General features: G+C 38.6%; 2 protein-coding genes across 2 annotated transcripts; both read left to right on the forward strand.

Moving 5' to 3' along the window:
- Nucleotides 1–3,998: 3,998 nt before the first annotated feature.
- Nucleotides 3,999–5,637, forward strand: LOC135657931 (hydroquinone glucosyltransferase-like). Its single transcript, XM_065176048.1, has one exon. It carries the CDS (start codon nt 4,008–4,010, stop codon nt 5,448–5,450), a length of 1,443 nt encoding a protein of 480 aa, XP_065032120.1. The 5' UTR covers nt 3,999–4,007; the 3' UTR covers nt 5,451–5,637.
- Nucleotides 5,638–10,072: 4,435 nt separating this feature from the next.
- Nucleotides 10,073–11,707, forward strand: LOC135672553 (hydroquinone glucosyltransferase-like). The gene has a single exon (XM_065181046.1). It carries the CDS (start codon nt 10,079–10,081, stop codon nt 11,519–11,521), a length of 1,443 nt encoding a protein of 480 aa, XP_065037118.1. The 5' UTR covers nt 10,073–10,078; the 3' UTR covers nt 11,522–11,707.
- The last annotated feature ends 967 nt before the right edge of the window (nt 11,708–12,674 follow it).

Raw genomic sequence — 12,674 nt, forward strand, 5'->3', positions numbered from 1 at the left:
CAGTTTTTATTACATAATTGATGCCTGAATCTATGACTAATCTTATTGTTCTTAGCTCCTTTGTTCTCTTTTGGTCCTGACTTCATTCACTGGAAACGAATGAAGAGTAGAACTAATCCACCTAAAAATCCGCTGAACAACAAAGTAACAAAAGGAAGTAAAATGGTGTCTGACCTGAGTTTGTTATCCAACTCTATGCATTGGAGCATATTTCTTCCTGTGTTAGCATATCAGAACAAATGCATCATAATCCTTTTTGAGTTCCAAATCTCTCTCTTTTCTGAGGCAATGTTTCAATCATTCCATGGCCATATGCATGTAGGAAACACATCAAAAAGAGTACCAATAACAGTTCCCCCAGTAGAAGGCCAAAAAGAAACAGACAAGAAGGAGATATGGATATTGACTCTAAGAGGACAATATTTGTGCACAAATCAAATGAATCAGCATATATATCTTCCACCTCTGAATCGTTTAAGAAGATATATATATATATATATATATATATATATATATATATATATATATATATATATATATATATATATATATATATTTATTTATTTATTTATTTATTTATGTATGTATGTATGTATGTATGTATGTATGTATGTATATAGCATCTTCATTGGTTACACGATCAACCAAAAATATACAATCTCACGAAGAACATGAAAATTACTATAAGTCGAATATGAAAACTATAACACTCATCTTTTGTGTTACATGATTATACACTTACAATGACATCGATAACACATCACGAATCATATATGTTAAAATAAATAAATAATTTACGATCGATAAAGAATCATCATTCATCACATTAATAAATAAATTATCTCTCTTTTTACGAACTACATAGGATTTAATTTTGGTTTAACGATTACACATACAAAAGTTCATGGTTTTCTCCAGAAAGCAATGCGGCTGTAGATGGCTCTCAAACCCCTCTGGATGATCTTCTTAGCCTTCTTCTTGTTCTTCTTCCTCGTCCTCTCGTTGTTCTCTCTCCACGCCACCATCGTCATCCTCTTCCCCTGGAGCTCGGTCGGCAGAACCATGGTATGTCGATCGAGGACGTGGGAAAAGGAAGCCAACTCAAAGGAGTCGTACAGAGGGCTTCCACAATCCCATACACGCCCTTCTCCTCCTCCTCCTCCTGCTTCCATCGCTGCCTGCACTCTCACCCTCTCCTCCATGGGATCAGAAGTTTGTGCGTCCAGTAAGGACTTGGTTGCGTGGAGCAACAGTTCTCGTAAAGAAGGCTCTTCGTTTGCGTGTCTCCACGCTGCCAGTGACCGACCACCCAACGTACCAACCATCTGTTGAGTGGATTGCAAGCTCGAAGGTAACCATGCAATGCTGCACGAATGAACTCATGAAGCTGGTCATGGTGACGAGAGATCGATCGTGAGCGCTCGACGGTGTTGAGTCAACGTAAGACAAGTCAACTATCGAGGCAAGCTCCACACAAATTGAGGCGGGACTTAAGCCACGACGGTGGGTTCGACTTTATTTTCTCCACACATCATGAACACGAATTCTACCACCCCACCGTGGCTGCGTGATAGGAGACGGAATATGCAAGCAGCTTTAGGGTTCCGTTCACTTAGCTTCACCCCCCAAGTGGAGGTGGTAGCGTATGCTGATTCGACGACGACGACGACATGTAATAGTATCCATCAATTTCATTCTATTCGACTCCAAACTCCTTTGTATTAGAGCAACTCGAATCGCTTCCATTGTCATATTCGATAACTTTATATTATCCTAATTCAATTACATATATTCTTTTAATCATTGGAATATATATATATATATGTATAATTAAACATATTTAATATTTATTCGTAGTTTTTATTTCTGTTATCAATATTAATTATCTTCCATCATCTTATCACAATATTCATAAGATTTTCAAACACATATTCATATCATTATTTTTGATGAATATAAATAATCCTTTTATCTTTTCAATCAAACACGTAGACCTATTTAAATATTCCTACCTCGACAGCATACAAATCTAACCATTGTCATTAGAACATTTGAATTGGGTTCTATTTGGATTCTTGTATACCACATGTCATGTCAAATCATGTTCCTTTTATTCTAATATCAACTCTAATAATTTGTGTATCATTGCATCATCACTGTATTAATCATGACTGTCAGACAATTGATTCATACTTAAGTTAAAGTTAATAATAATATAAGTATCTAAACTAGTTATTATAATTATTACGACGGAATACTTTAATTTCTTTAAGCTTAAATCACTGGTTCAAAATCTTGTAAGTCCAAAATAATGAAAGTTATGATACGATCCATGTGACTCATTATTATTATTATTATTATTCTAAATTTCTGATGACATAAGAATAATAAAAATAAAAGACTAGATTAGCATATTCTTTTCCTTGCCTTTATCAAAAGGTTATTCTGTTCTTAGCATCGGAATAAACAAGCCAACTCATGGATGCTTAGATCGACAACTAAGGCCATTGGTTGATAGGTAACACCATAAACAACTCTCCTTTCAAAGTGCTAAATAATCTAAGCACAGTGCTAAATAATCAAAATGATTATTTAAATCATGGATGTGACCATTAAGATTCCACATTGCAATTGCCACTAATGTCTAAAGAATGATAATGTCTAGATGTTGTTACACTTTACTTTCTTGATTGAGTGAGGAATGATTTGTTTGATTAAAGAAAACTAGGGAATGTCTCATGACTCAAATCAAATCATGCCTTTTGGCAAAAGGATAAGTAATTATTTTGATATGCCTCCTGAATCAAAATACAATGAACTCAACAAAATCCTACTTAATTAAGTTATTAAGATATGTTTAAAATCGAACTACCTTATACTCGATCTCATTAATTATCATAATTAAAATTAATTATCGAAATTGACTAAGTTTTTTTTAAAGTTGAACTAAATTAAACTTGGTTATACGACCAATTCAAAACGATCTAAAATTTGATAACTAATTATCTATAAAAATCTTCAAAAGATGGAAAAAAAAAATGATACTAGTCTACTTAAAATCATGTGAAAATTTGGGTTGATTTAATGGAAGCTGACAATATCTAATTCAAAAAATCCTTAATTAAAATGATTAATTATCATAAAATATTGTAAAAATAAAAATATTAATTACACCAAATGATTTAATAAAAAATTGAGTTGATTTAATAAAAATTAACTAAATCATATTCAAAAGTCAACTAAATTACACTCGATCACATATATATATTCAAAAACTTCTTAATTTCGATAAAAAAAAAAAAACACAAATCGTCTAATGGTTCAGTGAAAATTTGGGTAAAAATTGATTAGGTTTTATGGAACTTAGTCATCGTATCAATTCAAAAGGTCTTAAATTTAAATAATTAATAATTATTTTTTTTAAAAAAAAATATCAAAATTCAAAACAAATAGTGGAGGCTAAAATATCTATAAAGATTTTGAAGTCTTCTCAGTAAATCAATCTATTAAATGTGTTTGTCATGTTTTTAATTTATTTGTACAAGATGAACTTAGATTCAAAAAAATATAAATTTTGATAGTTAGTTAGTTATTATAAAATCTTGAAAAGATCTAAAAAATAATACTAATCATCTTAGGATCATGTCCTGTTTGTTCTGTAAAAGTTTTGATTGGTTTAATAGAAGGTGACAAAGTGATGATCACAATACCTATTAAAAATATCTTTAATTTTAATAATTAATTATCATAAATCTTATAAAAATAAAAATAGTACTTAGCATGATTAGGTTTCATGGAACTTATATTATAATAAAAATTAACTAAATCATATTTAAAAGTTATTATTTTAATAATTAATTATTATATTTTTTTAAAAAATATTATTATTATTATTGTTCAGAATAAAAGTCGAAGATTTTTCGGGTTCTTTAAAATATCTATAAAAATTTTCAGCTCAAGTGGCTATAAAAAGGCCACCGCAGAGAACAAATGGTGGTATCGAAGCCATGGAGAGAGGCAGCAGAGCTCCGCCTCACATAGCCGTCATGCCCAGCCCCGGCATGGGCCACCTCATCCCCCTCTCGGAGCTCGCCAAGCTCTTTGTCCTCCGCCACGGCTTCACCGCCACCTTCATCGTCTTCTCCGACTTCTCCGACCACGCCCAGACCGCCTTCCTCGACTCCCTCCCTTCCGGCTTCTCTTACGTCGTCCTTCCCCCCCTCCCCCTCGACGACGTCCCCCCTGATGCCCATGTCGAGACGCGCCTCAGCATCATGGTGGAGCGCTCCGTTCCCCACGTCCGCGACGTCCTCCGCTCCTTGCGGCGGACCACCCGCCTCGCCGCTTACGTCATCGACCTCTTCTGCGGCGAGACCCTCCCCGTGGCAAAGGAGCTCGGGGTGCCGCACTACCTTCTCTTCACCACCAGCTTCATGGTGCTGTCCCTCCTGCTGCACCTCCCTGCGCTGGACCAGGCCACGTCGTGCGAGTACAGGGACCTGCCGGAACCGGTGGTGCTCCCGGGCTGCCTCCCACTCCGAGGGGAGGACCTCCTGCACCCGATGCAGGACCGGACCGACGACGCCTACCGATGCGTGCTGAACATCGCCAGGCGTATCAGGGAAGTGGACGGCATCCTCGTGAACAGCTTCGTCGACTTGGAGCCGGCAGCGTACGCGGCCCTCAAGGAGGCGGAGCCAGAGGTGGGGCGGCCGAACGTCCACGCAATCGGGCCGGTGATACACCGCGGCAGCCACGGTGGCGCGAAGGGGAAGGAGTGCCTGCGGTGGCTGGACGAGCAGCCGCCGGGGTCGGTGCTGTTTGTCTCGTTCGGGAGCGGGGGGACCCTCTCGACGGAGCAGATACAGGAGCTGGCGCGGGGGCTGGAGGCGAGCGGGCGGCGGTTTCTCTGGGTGGTGCGGTGCCCCAGCGACCGGGTGGCTAGCGGGGCCTTCTTCCACCTGCAGGGGCCGGACGACCCGCTGCGCTACCTGCCGGAGGGTTTCCTGGAGCGGACGCGGGGGGCGGGGCTGGTGGTCCCGCTGTGGGTGCCCCAGGTGGAGGTGCTCGCCCACGCCGCAACCGGCGGCTTCCTCACCCACTGCGGCTGGAACTCGTTGCTGGAGTGCTTCGTCCACGGCGTGCCTATCATCGCGTGGCCGCTGTACGCGGAGCAGCGGACGAACGCCGTGATGATGGCGGACGGCCTGGGCGTGGCGCTGCGGCCCAAGACGGCAGCGGACGGCAGCGGGCTGGTGCGTAGGGAGGAGGTGGCGGAGGTGGCGAGGGAGCTGATGGAGGGGGAGGCGGGGAAGAAGGCGAGGGAGAAGGCGGGGGAGCTGAAGCAAGCGGCAGCGCAGGCGGTGGCAGGCAGAGACGGGTCTTCTTGCAAGGCGCTGGCGGAGGTGGTGCAGTATTGGAAGGACAACGCAGGGACGGGTGATGTGTAAGAGTGAAGTTGACGTCGATGTAGATGCTGTTGTACTATGTGATGATAAATAAGTCTGCATGCGTGCTTCGGATGCGTGCATCAGCCGAGACTGTGCTTTCCATGCGCAAGTGATGCGCGATGGTTGCATGCGATATGGTTGTTTATGTACAATAACGCAGTGTTTGATTTGATTAGTTTTTTGTTGATGACTATTCGACTCATTTAAATTGAATTAGGATGCTTATCAATTGGATTTAGATGACTATTCGACTCATTTAAATTGAATTAGGATGCTTGTCAATTAGATTTAGATGACTATTCGACTCATTTAAATTGAATCAGGATGCTTGTCAATTGGATTTAGGACGAGTTCGCAAACTCTCATAATCTCTTAATCCTGTTTGCATGAATAATACATGGGTACGTTTTATGTGATATTTAGAATATTTATTTTTTGATTTGATGGAAAAAAATGAATTGTTAAATGATCAATTAGAATTATAAAAGTCTTTTAGATATTAAGATTTATGATTAGTACTTACTAATCGACGTTTAATAGACAGGCGTTACTATTAGTGGATACATGAAAAATCTAAAAATCTAAATATTTGGAGCAATACATATGATTGATAGTATCAAATATGCTATTTCTAAAGGTTTAAAGGAAAAACCTTTAAATATTTAAAAAAATTAAATCAAGTAGGCATATGAGTTGATTCAAAATTTATATTCTAATAACTTATTTTTTTAAATAAAATTTTTTTTATGATATCAAAAATAAATGACAAAGATAAGATTTGATCTGAAGACTTTAGCGTAATATGTCAAAATTATTATCCCATCCTTTTTTATTGAGTCACTCAAAATATATAATAATAGCTCTACTATGAATTTCATACAATAATGATAAGTAGTTAGTTCCTTGTAGCATTTATCTCTTACACATTCATGTATTTTATTTGTATTCAATAAATTATCATAATTTATGCATCGACCCTCAATTGTGTAATAGTCTGTACTAAAATGTATCATGCGATATCTTAAAAGAGACTCAATCATAGACATCTTCATAAATATTCATCAATTTACCTTCATACTCTTGTTAATGCTGATTGGGCAAGTAATACTTATAATAGAAAATCTATATCAGTCTACATTATCTTTTTTGAAGCTAATTTGATCCGTTCCAAGAAATAGAATATAATAGTAAGATTCATCTTTGAAACTGAATATCGAGCCATCACCATCACTACTATAGAACTTAATTGAGTCACCAATCTACTATATGAGCTTAATATCACCTCATAATCCACTCCTATAACATATTGTGATGATGTTGGTTTCATATATCTATATTCTAAACCGATATCCTACTCTCGCATGAAACACATGTTCTCGACTTTCACTTTATTAAAAATTAAGTTATCAAGCATTAAATGCATATTTCTTATGTCTATTTTTCTGACCAACTAGTTGATACTCTCACAAAGCCTCTCGTTTGTAGGATTTTTCAATTACATCGATCCAAAATTTGTATCCTTGCCAGAAGCTTATCTTATAGAAGCATGATAGAAGATTATAATAGAGACAAATATCGGATGATAATTTTGCATTCCTTAGATGCTCTAATCCTCAATTAATATATGATTTAAGGATCAATCAAAATAATATATATGCATGATTAAGAAAATTTTCTCCCTCAAATATATATAAATATACATTACCTTAATAAATGAAATAATCCCCTTTCATAGTAAACTCTTTAGTTAGTACCTTTAGAAATAATTGATTCCTTCCATTAATCTAGAATCAAAATTTGACATCCTACTCTAAAAAAATGATTCATCAGATCTCTTTAAAATACACCCTAATACAGTAAAAGGACCATTAGTTTCCAAAATTGGTACCAAATCAAGAGCATTGTCATCATCTATAGATAGGTCACTTTCCACCTGATTACCCTCAACCCAAACCTATTTCCATTAAAAAAAAAATGATGAGAGCAAATCCTCCATACAACAAGGATATCGATTAGGAGAATAAACAACCATATAATGATTTTCCATTATTACACACTTCTTTGCTTAGCTCATCACCCTCTTCAATCGAAGACCTAAAGTGTCATAAACATATATCTTATTAACTTTTGATAGAGAACACTAATTCGAAGAACTAAATAACAATAGAAAAACGAGAAAAATAGTGAATAGTTTCAAGACGAGAGACATAGTAAAAAAACATTATAAGATCTACATTGATATATGTTGGTCATATATTAAAAGATATTTAGTAACCCATAGATATCACACACTCGGATGTCCATTTCGTTAACAATAATAAGCCTAAACCCTTCTTAAGATATCTGATCAGCTTACACTTCCACACCTAGGAATCTCACACCTCAAAGTCATAAAAAAGATTCTTTATTTAAGAGAGGAACAATCCTCTTAGCTCTATACTTTTTCTCATGAACATCTCTATCTTAAGACAAAGTGATATAATCCCAACTACGTAGCTTATGATCATCATCTTCTTTTTAATGCAGTTAATGTAAAAATAATAATTCTTGAAGATCAACATCTATTCTTTAATTCATCTTTTGAAGGGCACATGTTCAAGAAGGTGATAATTTAAATTTTATATTATATATCATTGGTCTAATCTACTGGTCAACTTCATTGAACCCAATCCATTAGTTAACATATTTAGACTAAAGTTAATAATAATATATTGATTAGATCCGTATAAATTAATTTTAATCTTATTTACTTTTGATATGAAATTAATTAGGGGTGTTACAGATAGTGTCTCCTATTCCACATTAATATAACCCATTTGTATTGTTTCATCCTAAATCTTTCACTAAAATAAATTTCTTCATCTGATTAATGATAATTTAAGTTCTATATTATCTATGAGTTGTTGTTGGCCACATTATCTATATTGATGTTACGTGCATGGAAAAGATCATACGACAAACTTAACACATTAAAATGTGGAGACAACAAGATCTTCAATCACCACAAAGATTCCATTACTTCTATTTTAATTATTGTGCATAGCTATATGATTATAGACTAATAAAAGGTAGATCAATCATTATCATCTCACATTTTTTAATATCAGTATTTGATACTGATGGCCTCAATGATCCTTAAGTAAAAGTTAAAAAAAAAGCCAAGACACGAAATTGAATTATTGGACTCCCAAATTCTCAATTTATTTTTATTTATTTATTTTGATCCAACATAGTAAGATGATCGAATCTATAATTCTATTATATATTATGTGCATTCTCGGAACGTTGATAAAGTTGGTCATAATTTTAAAATAATCTTCCTCTAAATCATCCACTTGTTTTGGAGTGTGGAAATGAGATAGAGTGTTTAAAGTCCATGGCCATTAGAGTTACTTTAATAGCCTTTCGATTTAATCTTATATTAGAAGTGAGAGATAAACTTAAGCATCATAGAAAAATACATGAGAGATTCAAAAGGTTTTGATAGTTTGGAGAATTGAGTATAACTTCTCTTGCCTATGTTTTCATGCCAATTCCCTTTGGAGGAAGATCAATCCCAATCTAATTCGACGGGATAATTAACTTATCATTTTGTTTAGTATAAACTACTAGTAATGCTTTGCTTTGACTAATGCAAGATTTGAAGAGGAGTAATGATAAAAGGAATAACTATGAAGAATTAAAAACAAATAGCACTAATACCTTTGATCTTAATTCTACTATTATAATTGAATGTGATGGGTATCGATGAAATTTCATGCATAGTTCGAATAAATAAAAAAAAAAGGTAAGGAAAAGATGATATATGGCGCCTTTCTCGTAGCAAAAAGAAAAAGGATGGATAAATATTTGGATTTGATCGGACTCATATTTTGGTTAGGTGGCTTGTTATCATTTGAAAAGGACATTTTGAGAGGTTGGTTGAAGAGATCAACGTGTTAATAGAAACATGAGAACTATAGCTCATAGATTGGCAGCCGATGACATTATTATTAGGATGACAGTCAATTTTATCTCTCTTTTTTTTTGCATATACCGTTAAGCTCAGCATGATATTTTATTTTTAGTCTCTAATAAAATATTTTTAGGTATTTCTCAGTCTTATTTTATATCTTTTAACCATAACATATATGTCTCCTTAAGATATATATTCATATTATGTTATAGACAAAGGTTCGATTCATGATGATTAATTATTATAAAATCTTTAAAAAAAATAATACTAATCATATTAAGATCTATGTCCTATTGGTTTTGTGAAAGTTTCGATTGGTTTAATAGAAGCTGACAAAGTTACACTTGATCACAATTCCTATGCAAAAAATCTTTAATTTTAATAATTAATTATCATAAATCCTGTAAAAATAAAAATAAAAACAAAACTAATTATGACCAAATAGTTTAATAAAAATTTGAGTTGATTTAAATTTTTTTTTGACTAAATCGTATTCGAAAGCTAACTAAGTTACACCAAAAAATCTTAAGTTTGAATAATAATAATAATTATTATTATTATTCAAAACTAATAGTCGAAGCTTTTCGGGGTAATTTAAAATATCTATAAAAATTTTAAGCTCAAAGTTGCTATAAAAAGGCCACCACAGAGAACAAATGGTAGTATCGAAGCCATGGAGAGAGGCAGCATAGCTCCGCCTCACGTAGCCGTCATGCCCAGCCCCGGCATGGGCCACCTCATCCCCCTCTCGGAGCTCGCCAAGCTCCTTGTCCTCCGCCACGGCTTCACCGCCACCTTCATCGTCTTCTCCGACTTCTCCGACCACGCCCAGACCGCCTTCCTCGACTCCGTCCCTTCCGGCTTCTCTTACGTCGTCCTTCCCCCCGTCCCCCTCGACGACGTCCCCCCTGATGCCCATATCGAGACGCGCCTCAGCATCATGGTGGAGCGCTCCGTTCCCCACGTCCGCGACGTCCTCCGCTCCTTGCGGCGGACCACGCGTCTCGCCGCTTACGTCATCGACCTCTTCTGCGTCGAGACCCTCCCCGTGGCAAAGGAGCTCGGGGTGCCGCACTACCTTCTCTTCACCACCAGCTTCATGGTGCTGTCCCTCCTGCTGCACCTCCCTGCGCTGGACCAGGCCACGTCGTGCGAGTACAGGGACCTGCCGGAACCGGTGGTGCTCCCGGGCTGCCTCGCACTCCGAGGGGAGGACCTCCTGTACCCGATGCAGGACCGGACCGACGACGCCTACCGATGCGTGCTGAACATCGCCAGGCGTATCAGGGAAGTGGACGGCATCCTCGTGAACAGCTTCGTCGACTTGGAGCCGGCAGCGTACGCGGCCCTCAAGGAGGCGGAGCCAGAGGTGGGGCGGCCGAACGTCCACGCAATCGGGCCGGTGATACACCACGGCAGCCACGGTGGCGCGAAGGGGATGGAGTGCCTGCGGTGGCTGGACGAGCAACCGCCGGGGTCGGTGCTGTTTGTCTCGTTCGGGAGCGGGGGGACCCTCTCGACGGAGCAGATACAGGAGCTGGCGTGGGGGTTGGAGGCGAGCGGGCGGCGGTTTCTCTGGGTGGTGCGGTGCCCCAGCGACCGGGTGGCTAGCGGGGCCTTCTTCCACCTGCAGGGGCCGGACGACCCGCTGCGCTATCTGCCGGAGGGTTTCCTGGAGCGGACGCGGGGGGCGGGGCTATTGGTCCCGCTGTGGGCGGCGCAGGTGGAGGTGCTCGCCCACGCCGCAACCGGCGGCTTCCTCACCCACTGCGGCTGGAACTCGTTGCTGGAGAGCTTCGTCCACGGCGTGCCCATGATCGCGTGGCCGCTGTACGCGGAGCAGCGGACGAACGCCGTGATGATGGCGGACGGCCTGGGCGTGGCGCTGCGGCCCAAGACGGCAGCGGACGGCGGGGGGCTGGTGCGTAGGGAGGAGGTGGCGGAGGTGGCGAGGGAGCTGATGGAGGGGGAGGCGGGGAAGAAGGCGAGGGAGAAGGCGGGGGAGCTGAAGCAAGCGGCAGCGCAGGCGGTGGCAGGCAGAGACGGGTCTTCTTGCAAGGCGCTGGCGGAGGTGATGCAGTATTGGAAGGACAACGCAGGGACGGGTGAGGTGTAGACTGATGTTGGCGTCGATGTAGATGCTGTTGTACTATGTGATGATAAATAAGTCTGCATGTGTGCTTCGGATGCGTGCATCAGCCGAGACTGTGCTTTCCATGCGCAAGTGATGGGCGATGGTTGCATGCGATATGGTTGTTTATGTACGATAACGTAGTATTTGATTTGATTCGTTTTCTGTTGATGACTATTCGACTCATTTAAATTGAATTAGGATGCTTATCAATTGGATTTAGGACGAGTTTAATACAAGTCGAGAGTAAATGAGAGTTAATTTATAGGATCAATTATATGGATATGTCGAGCATTACTTAAACATAAAAGATCACCTGAACTATTGGGTATTGTATTGTGATTAACACTATTTTATATTTTGCTGATTGCGTAAAATGCTTAATTGATGTAATAAATTGACATAACATCCACGTATTATTATACTTTTAACTTTTTCTAGGAACTCTATTATTATTTTTTTTGTTCTTCATATTTTCCTGCCTTCTCAAACAATGATAAAGAAAGAAAATGACAATATATGAAGAAAAACATGCTCACTAAAATGTCATCCTTCCATCGCAAATGAGACTTGTGGTTGCCAACAGCTCTTCCTTCCTTTCATCTATCTATCTTTCAACACCCCAATCTTGCCTTTTGCATGGAAAGCCTATGTTTTCATGCACTAAATGCACAAGTAAAGCCTCCATGATCTAATTTGATGGGATAATTGACGGGTATAAACTACTAACTATAAGTACATGCTTTTGACTAATGCAAAATTTGAAGAGGATTAATAATAATAATAAAAATAACTATAAAGGATTAAAGATAAATAGCACTAATATCTATTATCTTAATTCTCAAATAATATTAAAGGTATCGATGAAAAGCACAGTTCAAATCAAAAAATTAGGTAAAGAAAAGATATATGGCGGCTTTCTCGTAGCAAAACGAAAAGGTTGGATAAATATTTGGATTTGATCGGACTCATAGTTTGGTTAGGTGGCTTGTTATGATTTTAAAAAGGACATTTTGAGAGGTTGGTTGAAGAGATCAACGTCGTTAAGTTGAATTTAATCGTATTAATAGAAATATGAGACCCATAGCTCATAGATTGAGAGTAGATGACATTATTGGATGATAGACAATGTTCTCTC

The sequence above is a fragment of the Musa acuminata genome, chromosome BXJ1-4, assembly GCF_036884655.1.
Source record: "Musa acuminata AAA Group cultivar baxijiao chromosome BXJ1-4, Cavendish_Baxijiao_AAA, whole genome shotgun sequence".
Classification (NCBI taxonomy): Eukaryota; Viridiplantae; Streptophyta; class Magnoliopsida; order Zingiberales; family Musaceae; genus Musa; species Musa acuminata.